The sequence below is a fragment of the Excalfactoria chinensis genome, chromosome 8, assembly GCF_039878825.1.
Source record: "Excalfactoria chinensis isolate bCotChi1 chromosome 8, bCotChi1.hap2, whole genome shotgun sequence".
NCBI lineage: Eukaryota > Metazoa > Chordata > Aves > Galliformes > Phasianidae > Excalfactoria > Excalfactoria chinensis.
Genome location: NC_092832.1, coordinates 7543719 through 7558473, shown reverse-complemented (window position 1 = coordinate 7558473; position 14755 = coordinate 7543719). Strand labels below are relative to the sequence as shown.

Here is a 14755-nt window from a genome sequence, read left to right as displayed (position 1 = left end):
TCATGACAAGGAGATAAATGAAGTAATCTCTTTATTGATGGATTTTTAGTATAAAGCAAAAGGTATGTTGCTATAATATAATGCCCAGCAAAATATATCATACAGCCCCAAGGCAAAGTAAAAAACAATAAACTCTTCAAACTCTTCTACAAAATGCTAAATGTTTGTACAACTTTATTCACATCAGCACGTACGTGAGGAAAAGTCTTTTCCACTCTCTGTGTTTTGTGATACCAACATCTCCACCATGGAGGAACTGACAGTTACCTTCATCGCTCTCAAAACCAAAATTGAAGTTATGATCCATAAACAATGAGCAGTTCCTGTACAACATGAGGCTGAGTCACAGGCCTGGTGGGAAGAGACTGAGAAAACAGAGCTTTTCAAGCTAAAGAAGAAGAGGCAGCTTTGGGGACACCTAACAGCAGCGCCTGGTAACAACTATGGGAAGGCAACCAAGATGGTAAAGCCAGGCTCTGCACAGCGGTTTATGGTGGGAGGGTGAGACAGAATGGGCACAGAGTAAAATAAGAGAGGCTCAGTTGATGCAGTTGATGTATAGAGCAACTTTTCCTTGTGAGGACAGGTAGGCAGCAGAGCTGGTTGCCCATGTAAGGTGTCCAGCCTCCATCACTGGAATTGTTCAGGATCAGGCTGAACAAAGCCCTGAGAAACCTGGTCTGGGAACATTGCTGGCCTGCTTTGAGCAGGTGAAATGTATGCAGACCTTCTGAGCTTCATCCAAACAGCATGATCCTGTGGTTCTGCGACTGTATAACATGATGTGATTATAGAAACCTACCTAAAGCCTGCTGAGGTTCTGACTGATTTCAGTAGCATTTGGATGAGAACCAAGACATTACAGTGATAATAATTCTTAGTGAGAAGGGACTTGATTCAGAATGCTCTACCAGAGCTCCAAGAACTTGCTGATGCAAATTTTCCAATTAAGGCAGAAAAAGAATGTTTATTTGGCAAAGTTTACTGAGTGTGTCAAATTGATGTGTGTGTTATGACTGCGCAATTAGAATAGAGATGTGCATCTGGTACCAGAAGTAGAGAATTTGCTATTAAGTATTGCTTTCTTTCTTTAACATGTTTTTCCTAAACTCTTTCAAAACATTTTTATCTGTTCCCAGAACAACAGATTCCTTAAAAAGTGATTTTGTACTGGTCATGGTACAGAAGCATTTATTCATATTTTTACTGTGAAACTTGTGAGAAATCTTTACATTCTAATCTGTAGGTGAAATAAATACACCCTTATTTAAGACATGATGCTGATTCTTAGGGCTGGCTGCAGACACAGGTGGTTCTACTGACTGAGGAATTACAAGCAAGCTGTATGTTATAGGAAGGCAGAAGAGTGAGGGTGGAGTGTTGGGGGGAGGTTTTAAGTAAATGGGAGTTTGTTGGAGGTGAACAGATTTACAGGACTAGGAGGAAGATGCTGATAATCTGAGCTTCTATGGCAGGAAATCTGAAAGGGTAAAGTTTATGTGGTGAAAGTATCTAGGAATGCGGGGAAACTTTCAAAATGCTAATGGAAAGGCTTAGGAAACCTTCTGAGAAAGCATCATGATGTTAGGAAATGGGATGAAGCTTCCTGCCTCTTTTAGTTTACATGCTAGAATTCTGCCTATAGAAATGGCTTCAGCGTTTTGGAGTGGTGCAAACTAGACCTGGCTCAGTAGAGGCAGGGGGTGTTATTCAGCCTCTCTGGCTGCATTAGAGTTCCTGGCCTGGGAGACACAATTGTGGGGGATGTTTGAGTTAGATAGTTTTTTCTCTTTTGAAACCCTCTTTTTACAGGAGATTCTTATTATTTCAGAAACATTCTCACTGTTGCGGTTGCAAGGATATTGGCAAAGTAACGTCTCCTCATCAGACTCCTGCACTCAGGTAAGACTAATCTGAGGAAATGTAAATGTAAGATTATTTTCTAATTGTGATATTGGCTTGTAAAAACACAGTAAGTTTTGCATTCATAAATAACCTCAAACTATATCTGAAGAAGCTCATCAATGACCAGAATTTCTAATTGCCTTTATAGCTGCTGGCTTGTTGTTTACACTTTTGATTATTAGTACTTAACTAATGGGATTTTCTGTTTGATTTGGTCTCCTGACCTTTATCCAAAGGATTTCTGTATTTCAGAAGGTGTAGGAGGAAACTATCATATTTTAGGCTATGTTTTGTCTGATTCAGAGCAATTGCTTGTGCGGTGCCCTGTATAGATATATTCCATTCCACCCTTTTCTAGTCAGTGCAGTTTTTTATAATGGATGTATGTAGCCTAGAAGAAAAATTACCAGTGCAATCCAATTTAAAATGTAATTTGTTGCCTCAGATATTATATTGATTTGCAGTTGTAATCAGGATTGTTTTCCAAACAGTTGCATAGCTTTTTAAGATGCCCAGAGAGAACTCATTATTTTAGCTGTTCTTAAGCTGAAATGTATTCCTCTCCCTTCTAGGCATATTAATAAATTATTTGAAGAGGTTAGCCCGAAAACTGAAGTTGCTTGATACAGAGCAGTACTTCATATGCCATAAGCACTGTGAGAGCATAGCAAAAGCTTAGCAAGCATCGAGAATACTGAGTACCTCAAAGCACTGTGGAGTATTTGAAAGCTTTGTTCATTGGATTACTTGAAGTAAAAAGCTTACAGTTAGCTTATTGGGTGTGAGTGGTGTTCAGCTGCATGGAAGTCTTTATTTTATGTAAATTCATCATTTCCTGAAAGCATTTAAGGAATTTTTATTTATTTATTTATTTACTCCTACCATGTGATGGAGGCAATGCTGACAGTAGTTCTGCAGATGGCAACAATGAAATGATCCTAGGGTGGGATGTGGTGAATTACATAATTCTCAAATGTAGGTTAAGTACTGCTGTTCAGAAACGTTTAAGAAGTCCAAGTCTATAAAGGGAGGGCTGGTAAACTGACTGTACCTGCGTGGAGATTTTTTCTTTCTTGTTGAAGCTGGTAATAAATCTCTTATAGTGACTAAAGGAATTTTCCTGAAGAAACAGGCTTTGTTACAGCAAAAGTAATCAACATGTCCCATGTTTCCCCCTGCCTCAGCTATGTTTAAAAGAAAGAGGAAAAAAAAGAAGCCAGAGGAAATTGCACATATTTTTATCCTGTGTTTGTCTACTGGGGTGTGAAGCTTCTCTGCACATGATGCAGCTGAGCTGCATTAGCCAGATGATTTGCACAGGGTAGTTCATGTAGCTTATTAGTGGGAACACTTAACAACTGAGATGAATTGGAGGGCTACATGTAAGAATTTAACTCCATAGCTTGCTTGGAACCAGTGGCAAATGCTCTGGATTCTGGATGCCTTTTGCTTTAGAATGCTACAGCTTATCCTTGGAGAAAGGGGTACACTGTGAATGAGGCAAGGTCGAAGTCATCTGTGAGCATTCAAAATGCATCTGTGAAAATTCTCTTGTGTTAGAAAGTGGTGTTTTGCTCACGTGTACACTGTAAGATTTTCTTCTGAAGGACTGATGTTCTGCAACTGGCTCCTGTTGTGATTCTGTTGCTCTTTTTCCTTAGCCTAAATGTATTTGAAAGATAATCATAGCTCTGTTCTACTTTCCCTTCCAGCGTCAGGAAAGAAGTAGAAAAACTTAGGAATCTCTGTGCTTATTAAACTAGAGGAAAGACTGGACTTACCTACTTTTTAACTTGGCAATGAGAATTTCTACTTCCTAGTAATCTAGCTGATGCTTTAGGACCATGTAGTTATGTAAAAGTGGCTGGCTCAGAGTGGAATTCATTTCCTTCCTTTGTTACATCCCAGGACTTAGGACACCTAACAGGAATGCTTTTTTTTTTTTTTTTGCCTTCACTTAATAACAAGGATATCTCCAGATCGTTCTTTCTGAGTTTTGTTTTGCTGAAATGAAGATTTAATAATGATTTATTTGGATGCTTCAAAGGCAGACTAGTATAAATACTGAAGAATAAGCAGTATGTGTTCTTGTTTAAGAATCTATCTAGAGAACAGCTGTCTGTCCAATAAGTGAGTAATTAATGTTGGCACTGGGGCAAGTTGTTGCAATAAAGTATCTCATAGTTCAGTTGTTGTCTAGGAAAAAGTCAGGGCAGTGAGCTTGCAAATGTGCCTAGAGATGTAGGAGATAGCAATTGTAGCACTGAGAGTTGTATTTGATCACTTTAATCACAGCTGTGATTAAAAGTGTGTATATTATAACTGTGAAGTGAACTTAAAGAAACGTAAATGAACTTAAATACTTCAATCTATGCAAACCAGTGGGATCAGTAATGACTGCTGATTCTTATACTAGTTGTGTATTGAAACTATAGCTGTACTTTAAGTAGTGAAATAACAAGCATGGCTAAAATTAATTCCATTTGGGAATTCAGGATTAATTTCTACATTCTTTAATACTTATATTGGTACCTATAAAAATCAGAAATCTCTTAGCATTTGTTGTCTTAGTTTGTGGTTATAGGGGTTTCTTAGGTCGTCTAAGTTTTGTTGGGGCTTTCTGAGGACTGGCACATCTCCCCTCTGTCCTCTGTTTTATCCTGTTTGCTGAGAGTTTGCTTCTAACTTCCATTCGTTGTGCCTTGAGAGCTGATATTCAAAATACTCAAGTTCATGTCCATGAGTACACTGTAGCTAATGGAAAGCTGACATAGATACTATTCACTTAACACTTCTTAGATGATCTTGTCAAGAAAATGCATTAAACAGTTCTATATTTTAAAGAAAGCATTCTTAGGGTGTTGAAGGCCTCAGCTTATTTTGCTTTGCTTGCGTGGAGTTCACCAAAGTGGTGACAAAAATTCTGGGTAGACAAGGCTCTTCTCAGGACACTTCCTTATTCCTTTCAACATATTTTCTCTATTTTAAGGTATTTAGATAAGGAAGAGCAACTGAGGAGAAAGTCAGCTTTTCTTTTTGACAAAGGGAATGGCAATTGCTTTATGTTTCTCCAGTGACAATCTGACAGTTGTTGAGTCAGCCTTTAATTAAATGAAGCAAGCAAGAATAAATACCCCTTGCTATTTATTTATTGTTTTATCTGAGGAAAAAAAAAGTTTGGAGAAACTTATCCTACTTTATAGTCCTAGGAAGTATCCAAGCTTTGTGTAATAAATTGAAAACTAGCTTGTAGAAACTTCAAAGTTTTGTTTTTAAATTCACGAAGCAGGAATATTTTCCTTTTTAAGTTTCTTGAGCCCGTGGAAGTTTATACTTCTGTTCAAATTCCATTACTTGACAGCATCATTGCATCAGTAGTATAGACAATGATGCTGTTTTTCTTGTGTCGTTCGCTGATATTCTTTATAGCCTTAGAAGATGATGATCAGCAAGGTCTTAGTCATCTTTCTTCCTAATTACTTCCACTCTCCCTTTAGTATATGTTCTACATCAAGCAAATGAAATACCAATCAAAAAGTTCAAGTACAGTCCTTTAGACATACACTTTGTGATTGTTTTCTAGTGCACAATATGAAGAACATGCATGTTTTAAGCAGATTTCTGCATTTATGCCGCTAGCTCAAAAATATATTTTTAAATACTCTTGTGTTCTTGATGTCATTACATAGAGCTGCTTGTCTTTATTAATTCATTTCTAGATTGTAATACCTGATTTCCTTCAGATTTTGATCTGAATTCAGTGCATCAAAACCAAACAGATCAGTGCTTCAGATTTACGGAATGACTCTTGCAGCACTGGCTGCCTAGAAGCTGTGTTATTATGTGTTGTTTTTGGTGTATTTGATCTGTCACTTCAATTTTCCTTCACAGCAGAAACTCAAAAAGTATTTATTTTGCATTTTATTGATGCAGTAGTAAACAGATGCATAAGTCTTCAGTAATTTAAATACTTTGAAGTATATGAGCTGTTAAATAGGTAGGAAGCTGGTTGTGGTTGAAGGAACTCTTACAACACTTTGACTTGGAAATGAAAATGAAAACTTCATTAACTCATGCTACTGCAGACTTTGAGAACTCAAACTGTGTTAATGTGTGTTCTGGAACTAGAGTGAAGCAGTAAAGGAAACACAATGTATTCCACTGTAATTGTGACTTTTTATTGTAGAATACATAGCTTTTTGTCCCTCTGGGGAAAACACTTCTGATAAGGTAGTAGCTATGTGCTAACACTTTTATCAGGATTTTGACTTCCAAATTTCCTGGTAGTTTTTCAGGAAGGGTTTAGGTATAGAGAGCATGTTTGACTTACTGATGAGTTATGAAGAGAAGAAAAAAATACATACATTTAAATAAAAACTGAAATCAGCCATTTTCTGTGATGGAGAGGGAGAAAAAATGTTGCTTGGCCATCTGGCTTCTGACACTTGGTTTAGAATGTAACCACTTTTGTAAATGATCATAAGTTTAATGTCTCTATTCACTGAGTAAGTTGTCATCACACAGAACTCTGTTCAAGTCTTCTGGACCCAATGACTCTAAAGCTTTATCATCCCTTCTCTAGCACTAAGCATGGATATTACTGTTTCTCAACTTCATCTTTAGTCTCACTGTATTTTATTGCTGATAATCTAGACAAGAAGTATGCGGTCACTGTAAAGTGATCCTTATAGAACTTACTGCTTGGCCACCAAGGAATATGTGTACTATCTCATTCAGTGTTCTTGTAGAGTGTGATTCTTGAAAGGTTTAAATCCCACTAGAATGAGGTCTGAAGATGTGCCAGGGGAAGCAAAGCTGTTCTGCTTCCAGCATAAAAGGTGGCACATCTTGAACTACAGAATACAGCAGTGTATCATCCATGGGTTATTAGAATTGCCTCAGAAGAAGCTGTTACCTTTTATTGCCTTCCTTGTCTTCCAGCAGAATTTGAAGAAATCCAAGTATTTTTGTTCAGAAAGATTGTCTTTGCTTTATTTTGGACATACTGCAAGTTTTCTCCACCTGCTTTTGTTTGCTTTAGCAGATCTCCTAGGGCTAATGAGCAATTAAAAATCGATCAAGGCTGGGAAGTATCAAGCGGCAATAGATGCTGCTGTTCCACTAAGTTAGGTAAAAAAATGGATATACCTGATTGCTTATTTCTACTTGTTTACAGGCTGGTAAATGCCAGGCATGGAGTCCTCACTATTCATGTGGCAGTCTTTAAATCTGTCATGGTTACTTCAGGCAGTGTACAGGGGATGTCTGAATTGGATAACTCAGGCATATATTGTGCATATCCCGCTGAATGCAGAGTAGCTTGCCAGTTGTGAATACTAGGCATATTCCTGAAATCCTGTTTGCCTCCTTGAGGCTCTGTTAGAAAGGCCTTCAGTATGAAATACAGAATTCTTTTAATATTTTGGAGTGAACATTGTATAAAACACTTCTCCTTTTTGGAAATATACAGCTGGAGTAGTCTTCTCATTGAAGGTATTAAAAATAAAGGCTATTCATTTTACAAACACAACTGTTTCTACATGATAGTTTTTATGTGATAGTTTCCATGATGCAACTTGGACAAGATTCTAAGAGATGATTTGAGCAAATGTTTCAATTGATACATCCCTTTTCCCCAAAGTGCGCAGGGAATTTTGTCTTCAGAATTTAATAACTGGATAAATTGTGTATGTGTGGAAGAACACTGGGCTCAATGCACAGTCACTGATACTATTCTGAACCCTGTTGCTACTTCAAGACGCCAATACGAAAAAAATAAGAATAAAAGCTGAGAAAGCCCTCTTTCCAGCTACCTTTTTATCCTCTTAAAAATGGAAATCCTGTGTTTGTGTGCAGGTTTTCTGATTGAAGGTCTTATAGCAGACCAAAGAAATTTCTTATGGATTAGTTTCAGAAGAATTAAGAGGAATAGAAGGAACAACAGCAGACGTCATGTTATTCCTAATAGGAGTGTGATATGGGTTTTTTTCTTGCAATACTGGTAAGCATACTTGCATGTTCTTTAGGCAGCTTGGCATTTTATTTTTTGGAACAATATCAGCTATGCTTTTTTTCCAAATAATAAAAAGAGAATATAAATGTTTTTGAGTGCATTTCTTAGTACACAGAGAACACCAAGGGAGTTCAAACAATTATCAGTTTTGCCACTTTAGTCCACGTCAGTTTTTTTTCCCTAACAGTCCTATATTGATTGTTGTAGCAGGACAGTTTGAACGTTAAGGACATTCTTCCCCTTTTGTGACAGACAGCAAAGCAAGAATGCAGTTTTTGAAGGTCACATACAGCCATGTTTAATTCTGTGAAAGTCTTGACCAAAACTTCTGGGATTCTTGTATATGTAGACTGGAGATTCTGTAGCAGCTTCAGATGCTTCACACGCTGTAGATGCTTTGTTGCGTAGCTAATGCCAAAACCAAGCCTTCAAATCCATTTAATGTAATGTTGTGTTCCATTCATTTTTATGGAATAGATTATGAGCTTCTCTCACTTTCATTATGATAGGTAATTTCATATGAACAAGTATCATATTTGGGTAATGTGAATGACTGGTTATGTTGGTAGTTTGAACAGTTGGAGTTCCGGTATCGCCACGGAAGTGGGGAGGATCAGTGGTATTAGTTGCTCCTTACAGTGATGCTTGCTTATGGCATCATCCACTGCGTCTTCTCACTGACCCACTTGATCTAGTGGATGGTAACCCTGCTTATGGCAGGTAGAGTAGAACTTGATGATAATTAAGCTCCCTTTCAACCAAGCCATTCTATGACTGTCAACTCATCTTAAATTCATTGGTTCATTTTTCATCTGAGCTACCACTTTTTGTAGCTTCATGTCTTACCAGATTTTTGCAAATGTAAGAGGCTGCTTTTATATAATTCCTGTATCTTTTTGAAAGTTCTGCTTCACTTGCTCTATGAAATGCTCCTTTTTGAAATGACTCTGTGACATATTGGGCTTCTCTGAGATCATTTTTCAGTAGATATGCCTCAAGTCTTAACCTGTACAGTGTGACTAAGCTGTGTCATCTGTAAACTCACAGGGCAAACATTCAAGTCCTAGAGGCCAAAGTGGGAGTGAAATGAGGCTGTTCAAATAAAAGTGGGTGAGAAGTTAAGCTTGAAAATTATCTCAGAGATTGTATTCTTGGCACAAGCAGCCTCTTTGGCAATTTTAAATATTAACATATTTTCAACTACACATACATGATCCCTCAACAGACATCAGATAATCTCTTATGATGTGTGTCAGAAGCTTATTCACTGACATGCTGTCACCTTGATAGATATACTTAGAAGCTTCTAAGTGAAACATGTTGGAATCTGTCACTTCTTTAATCATTTCTTCACATTGGTTAAATCATAGCAGTTTTCTGCTAAACTGAAGTTCAACTACAATGTTGAACAGGCGACAAGCTTGACAATCATTAGGAAACTCGTAAGAGTTTCAAGAGACCATGTTTCTAAAATTAGTGACTTACCCGCTGTCACTTTGTTTCCAAAAGCTGAATAAAGTGTACCACTTAGTTTTCAAAATGATTGGTGGAAACTGTATGTATAAAATTGTTAGTTTTGTTGAATTACATATCAAAGTTGTGTTTCCTCTCTGGTATCTTGTCCCACTGTATTGCAGAAGCTATCTTTTCGGCTGGATGCTGTGTTTGGAACATAAGCCAATGGATCAGGTCGGATTAAGTATCTACAAAAAGAAATTACAATTCTTGTTAAACAGACTTGACACAAGCAAGAATTAGTAAACATACTATAGTAATGCTGTTGAAAAGATCTGAGGAAGAGTTAGATTTAATTTACTTTTCGATGGTTAACTTGGACAAGTTGGTAATGCCACTCATACTAGATACTAGTTTCACACTGTGTCTACCTGGGCATCATCTGGATGTACTAAGCACAGTTAAACCTTAATTCTGAGCAAGACCCATCTGATCTTTTAGATGTGTCAGCTCTTTTCCTAGACATCTACTATGGTCACTGAACACACAAGTTTGCCAGTAACTCAGTCTATTTATACATTTGCTTTATTTGTTTTGCTTAGAAGAAGGAGCAAAAGTAAATCAGAAGGAATTCTAAAATAATTTTGTGTGTAAACTAGAGACACGTTTCATACACACGTTACAACAAGTAAAAAGCATGATATTGATAAACAAAGTATAGGCTGATACACTACAGATGGACCCTTACTCTTGAATTTCAAGTGGATCTAACTGTTGCAGATGCTACTTTCAGAGCGGTTCATCTGCAAATGCTGAGACAATTTCCTCATGTGGTAGTTCAAAACTGTATATTATCTGTTGTGCTTTTTAATTGCTCTGGAATTTGTGAGTGAAAAAACAGTGTAGAAGGTCAACTATTTGTTTAGTCTCTCCACTAATAATCCCCCTTGAGTGAAGGTGAGCTGACTGCCTAGTCAAGAGAACCAGAGAATGAGATGATGCGTGCTCCCAAGTGTCAGGAAATGAACATAAATCAAGCTTGGCAAAAATATGAGCGTGTACAGGCTAAGGTTGTGTAGGTAGAACACAGCAAATCCCGTATCACTGCAAAATTATGCATTATTGGTGTGCTGAATATCTTATTTTTGCAAAGGAGGAAAAAGGAAAGCAGGCGCTTAGGCTTTTCACATAGTGTTCCCACTACCCCAGCAGAAATATAATAAAAGAAACTTTGCACTTCTTGTGATTTTTATCTTTCTTTAACTTACACTATATCATTCAGCTCTAATCTTGTATCTGGAGAAGGATTGATCAGGATGTAAGAAAGGTTGTTCTGGTGATCGTTCATTTCATCTAGAGGACACAGATAAACGTACCAAATTAGGCTTAAAAACATATTGTCAAAGGTATAATTTGTAACAATGTAATTTGAAAGATTATCTTTTTTGCCTCAGAGTTGTCAAATAAAATATATCAGATGCCAAGGTAATACCAAATAATTAATCTGATGTATCATCTTTTGAGTTATCAGCTTTCCAAACATGCTTTCATTCTGAATGTTCTCAATTATATTCTTTTGCACTTCTTTCCAGTTACAGCAGTTCTTAATATGACTTGATTTTATTTCAACCAATGTGTTACGTGGCTTATGACAACAAGTTGGAGGTAGCCAAGGCTAAATGAAGGTGTAGGTATTTCTCATCCATTTCCATTTTTTTCCCCAAAGTATTTTAACAAGTTATACTAATGCATTCACCAGTATATTAGCACCGTCATGCCCCTGCTAAAGTCTTGCATAGCCAAACAAGTGTTACGCCTCAATTCGATTAAGTGAATTCACAGCTAATTGAATTTAGAATTGGAGGTCTCAGAGGTTATGTTATCAGTGTAAAAAAAAAACAAAGATGTAAAATTGGCTTTAGGATTATTCCCACACATGGAGACTGGTAAGCAGCTGCGGTAATTCTTTTTCAGTGACCCCCATTCTTATGCAGGCAGATAGTTTTGAGGAATATGATTAACTTTAGCAGTGAGTGAACTGGCATGATTGATTTCTGCCAATTTTGAGGAATGAAGATTAAGAAGTTTCTGTTCTATGCTTCATACTTAATGGGATGAGCAAAGTGTGATGTAGCTTTAAGGTGGGTGAAAGGCTCATGGCATTTATTAGCATGAGGGAGGCAGAAAGATAGCAGTGGGAATGTGATAGTCCAGGTTTGCAGCTGACTTAATCTGTAAAATTGAAGTTTTCTTGTAACTAATATAAATGTGAATCAAATTCACAAAGTTCTTATGGCTGACTAAATGTTAGTGTGGCCTTAGTCACTTCTGCAAAATTCTTAGCCGTGATTCGTCCTGCCGAGAGTCATGCAGTATCCACATAGAAAGTAAGAGTAATAACTATCCAACTGGAGCATGGAATAAAAAGCCTGTATGTAATTGTAAGATTGAACAAAATTATTGCCATATATTTTGTAATAGACTTCTCTCACAACAAACATGATGTGTACATAGCAACGGTAAGAACTGCTGGGCAGTAAGTTGAGAGTGGTGTTACAGGATGTCTTGGTATTTTATTAAGAATGTGTTGTTAAAATGAACCAAGAAAATTCATTTTCATAGGAAATAGATGCCTTAGGCATTGGTCAGGTTTAAATACAATTGTTTCAAAAAATGAGAATGCATCTGTGAAAGGGTGTTTTTTTGTGTTTTGAGTGGAAATTGAGTATGGGAACCTCAGTGTTGGTTACTATAAACAAGAAAGCACTAAGTTTTGTACTGAACCTCCAGTACAGTTGGATAAGTTGATATTTATGAATTCTTAGTTTTCCTAGTAAAAAGAGTACCCATGGTGCTGAGAACTTCCACACAGCTGACTATAAAGCCAAGAGCATAGAAGGCCATCCCATGCAGCTGTGGTGCATATATTAAAGGGGTGTTACAGAATTCTTGTCAATAATGTGGGCTTTTTTAAGTCTTTATGTTGCTGGAAAAGGACTTGGCTTGTAAAAGCAGCCTATAAAGATGCTTCATAAAATGACTTCTATGTGACACTTCTGCATTCATTTTAAACACCTGGTTAAAATTTATCCTCCTTCATACAGACGAGTCCCCAACTTGACTTAAAAACAAACTTCACAGCGATTCTGTCTTCATTTATACTTGAACCAATTAGTTTATGGCATCCATAAAAATGAGGCTTTTTTTCCATAATACTAGTATTTTTGTTAAAGTATTGCATACCGTATCCTGCTGGAGAAAGGCCCAGATGTTTCATTCTGTTTTTCACGAGTTCAGCAAGTTCCTGTCTTTCTGACCTCCTGTAAAGGTTCATTCGCTGCTGGCTTATCCTCTCAGCTGTTTTACCAGAGTGTCTCGGTACTCTTCGGCTCAGCCGTCGAGCCCACTGCATGCTTTTTCGTCGCAACAAGGGATGGTCAGACTGATCACTAGATGTTGAGTTACGATGATTACTACGGTAATTAACCTGATCTCTAGTGTCTTTAGTATCCTCCCATTCTTCTACACTGATAGAGATTTGAGACTTGAAAGGAAAGTGATAAAAGAGAAAAGGCATTAAAAATGGAAGTGGAGTAAAATGCTTTCAGTAATGCAGCAGAAAATCGTGTTTTTAGAAATTCAAGTTATATTGAGAGATTGAGTTTAGAATTTATGATGAAATTCTTTACTCAGAGCATGGTGAGACACTGGCATGGGCTGCCCATAGAATTTGTGGATGCACCATCACTGGAGATGTTCGAGTCCAGATTGGCTGGGGCCCTGGCAGCCTCATCTAGTGAGTGGCGAACCTGTCCATGGCAGTGGGTTGGAACTGTGTAAGCCTTAAGTGCCCTTCCCATCCCAAGCCATTCTTATGCTTCTGTGATTGATTTTTTTTTTAAAGCATAAGAAAAAGGATGACTTGAAAGCGGTGATTGCTTATTTAATAGAACTCCTAATAACAGAAAGAGTTAATATGCTCAAAGTGATCGATGAGTAAAGCTGATTTATCTGAAATGCAGACAAGTTTCTAAATTTCTTTTTTAATCTTAGAGGCTTACCACACTGGTCGTACAGCATATTGATGGTGCTGTTAGTTGTCACTACCTTCAAGGTTAGACTAGAGCTAACCATCAGAACCTGTCCTACCTGTGCTTCAGCTATTCTTTCAGTCAGCTGCTTCTTTGTAGATGAGCAAAGGAATGCAAATCTGTACGTAGACTGGGCAATGTGTTAACCTGACTGTATATGCATCAGCAGGTGGTGACCTTCAGTGGGCTGGAATTAGGTGCGTTTTCAGACATGGCATCCCCAATATTCTTTAAATAAGAGGTAACAAAATCCCATGAGAGTATAGTAAACTGACATACTTCAGACGTTGTAAGCTTTTGGGATTCTGTCCTGTAGACTCCGATTGGAATGTCTCCTGTAGAAGAACAAAGTTTCTGATATAGTCTGGCATATGTTCTAATCCATAAATCCTCTTCTGTGATTTTCATCTGAACAAATAATAATAGGAAGAAAACTTAAACTCGTGAGGGCTTACCTCTCGTTTATTATAGTACTCTTGAAAATTTTGGAAACCAAGTGCTAACTGGTAGTGATCATATTGTAGCATTGCACCCTTCATCCACAATAAACCTGAAATTTCTAGAGGTTGTAGACATCATTCCCTTGTTCTCTGTTCGGGAGACACTACAGTGCAAATGGTTCAGACTGATGGAACGACCTGTCTTTGTTTTAAAGTTACTCAAAAACTTCCTTCATACATCTGAGTCAAATGTAAAAGGATGAATAAAGTATTAGCAGTACTAAGAACCTGGTGGTAGGCTGAAGAACAAGCATGTATTTTGAGTGCATCCTGATAAGTGTACTTTACACCTCATGTGGAGTATTTGCAAGAAGGTAAGAAGGCAATAGGTTAAACGTAAATGTGTAAGAATGAATTCTTAAATTAATTTCAAGTAACAGCTTACACGAGCTTTATTTCAAGATACGTGAACCTCTTGTCAGAGATACAGCTAAATGACATTCGCTGTAACTAAGTTAATTGAATGACCAACAGACTCTGAAGTGGTTTTCTTAAAAACAAACTCCTTCAAGCAATGTTATTTAGAGCAAAGATAACTTCCTTCTTGAGAGCAACAACCTATAATGCTTTTTTACTTGACTAGAAAGAAACTGGCAAATGACTCATCTTCTGTTTTTATCTTTCCTACTGTGGTTGATGGGCATGGGAGAAAATAAAGTTGAGTCGAGTAACTCAATAATATTTTTTAACTGTGGATGGAGGGTATTGACATGTGAATGAGATGACTTTCGCACTTCACTGAAATACACCAAATGACCTCCGTTTAGGTATGTGTATAGATGCTTATTTAT

The 14755-nt window shown here is 37.3% G+C and overlaps 1 protein-coding gene across 3 annotated transcripts in view; it reads right to left on the bottom strand.

Annotated features, from left to right (window-relative positions):
* Nucleotides 1-453: 453 nt before the first annotated feature.
* The window catches only part of KCNT2 (potassium sodium-activated channel subfamily T member 2), a 110089-nt gene continuing 95787 nt past the window's right edge, over nucleotides 454-14755 (bottom strand). For 2 of the 3 annotated variants that reach the window (XM_072342567.1, XM_072342568.1), the window contains 4 exons: nucleotides 13744-13872; nucleotides 12617-12917; nucleotides 10642-10726; nucleotides 454-9621 (listed from right to left, as the gene is read on the bottom strand). In XM_072342567.1, coding sequence (XP_072198668.1) covers nucleotides 9510-9621; nucleotides 10642-10726; nucleotides 12617-12917; nucleotides 13744-13872 — 627 coding nt within the window. In that variant the 3' untranslated portion in view covers nucleotides 454-9509. Of the gene's footprint in view, nucleotides 9622-10641; nucleotides 10727-12616; nucleotides 12918-13743; nucleotides 13873-14755 lie in introns of those variants that run through there. The other variant, XM_072342569.1, reaches the window with a different exon arrangement.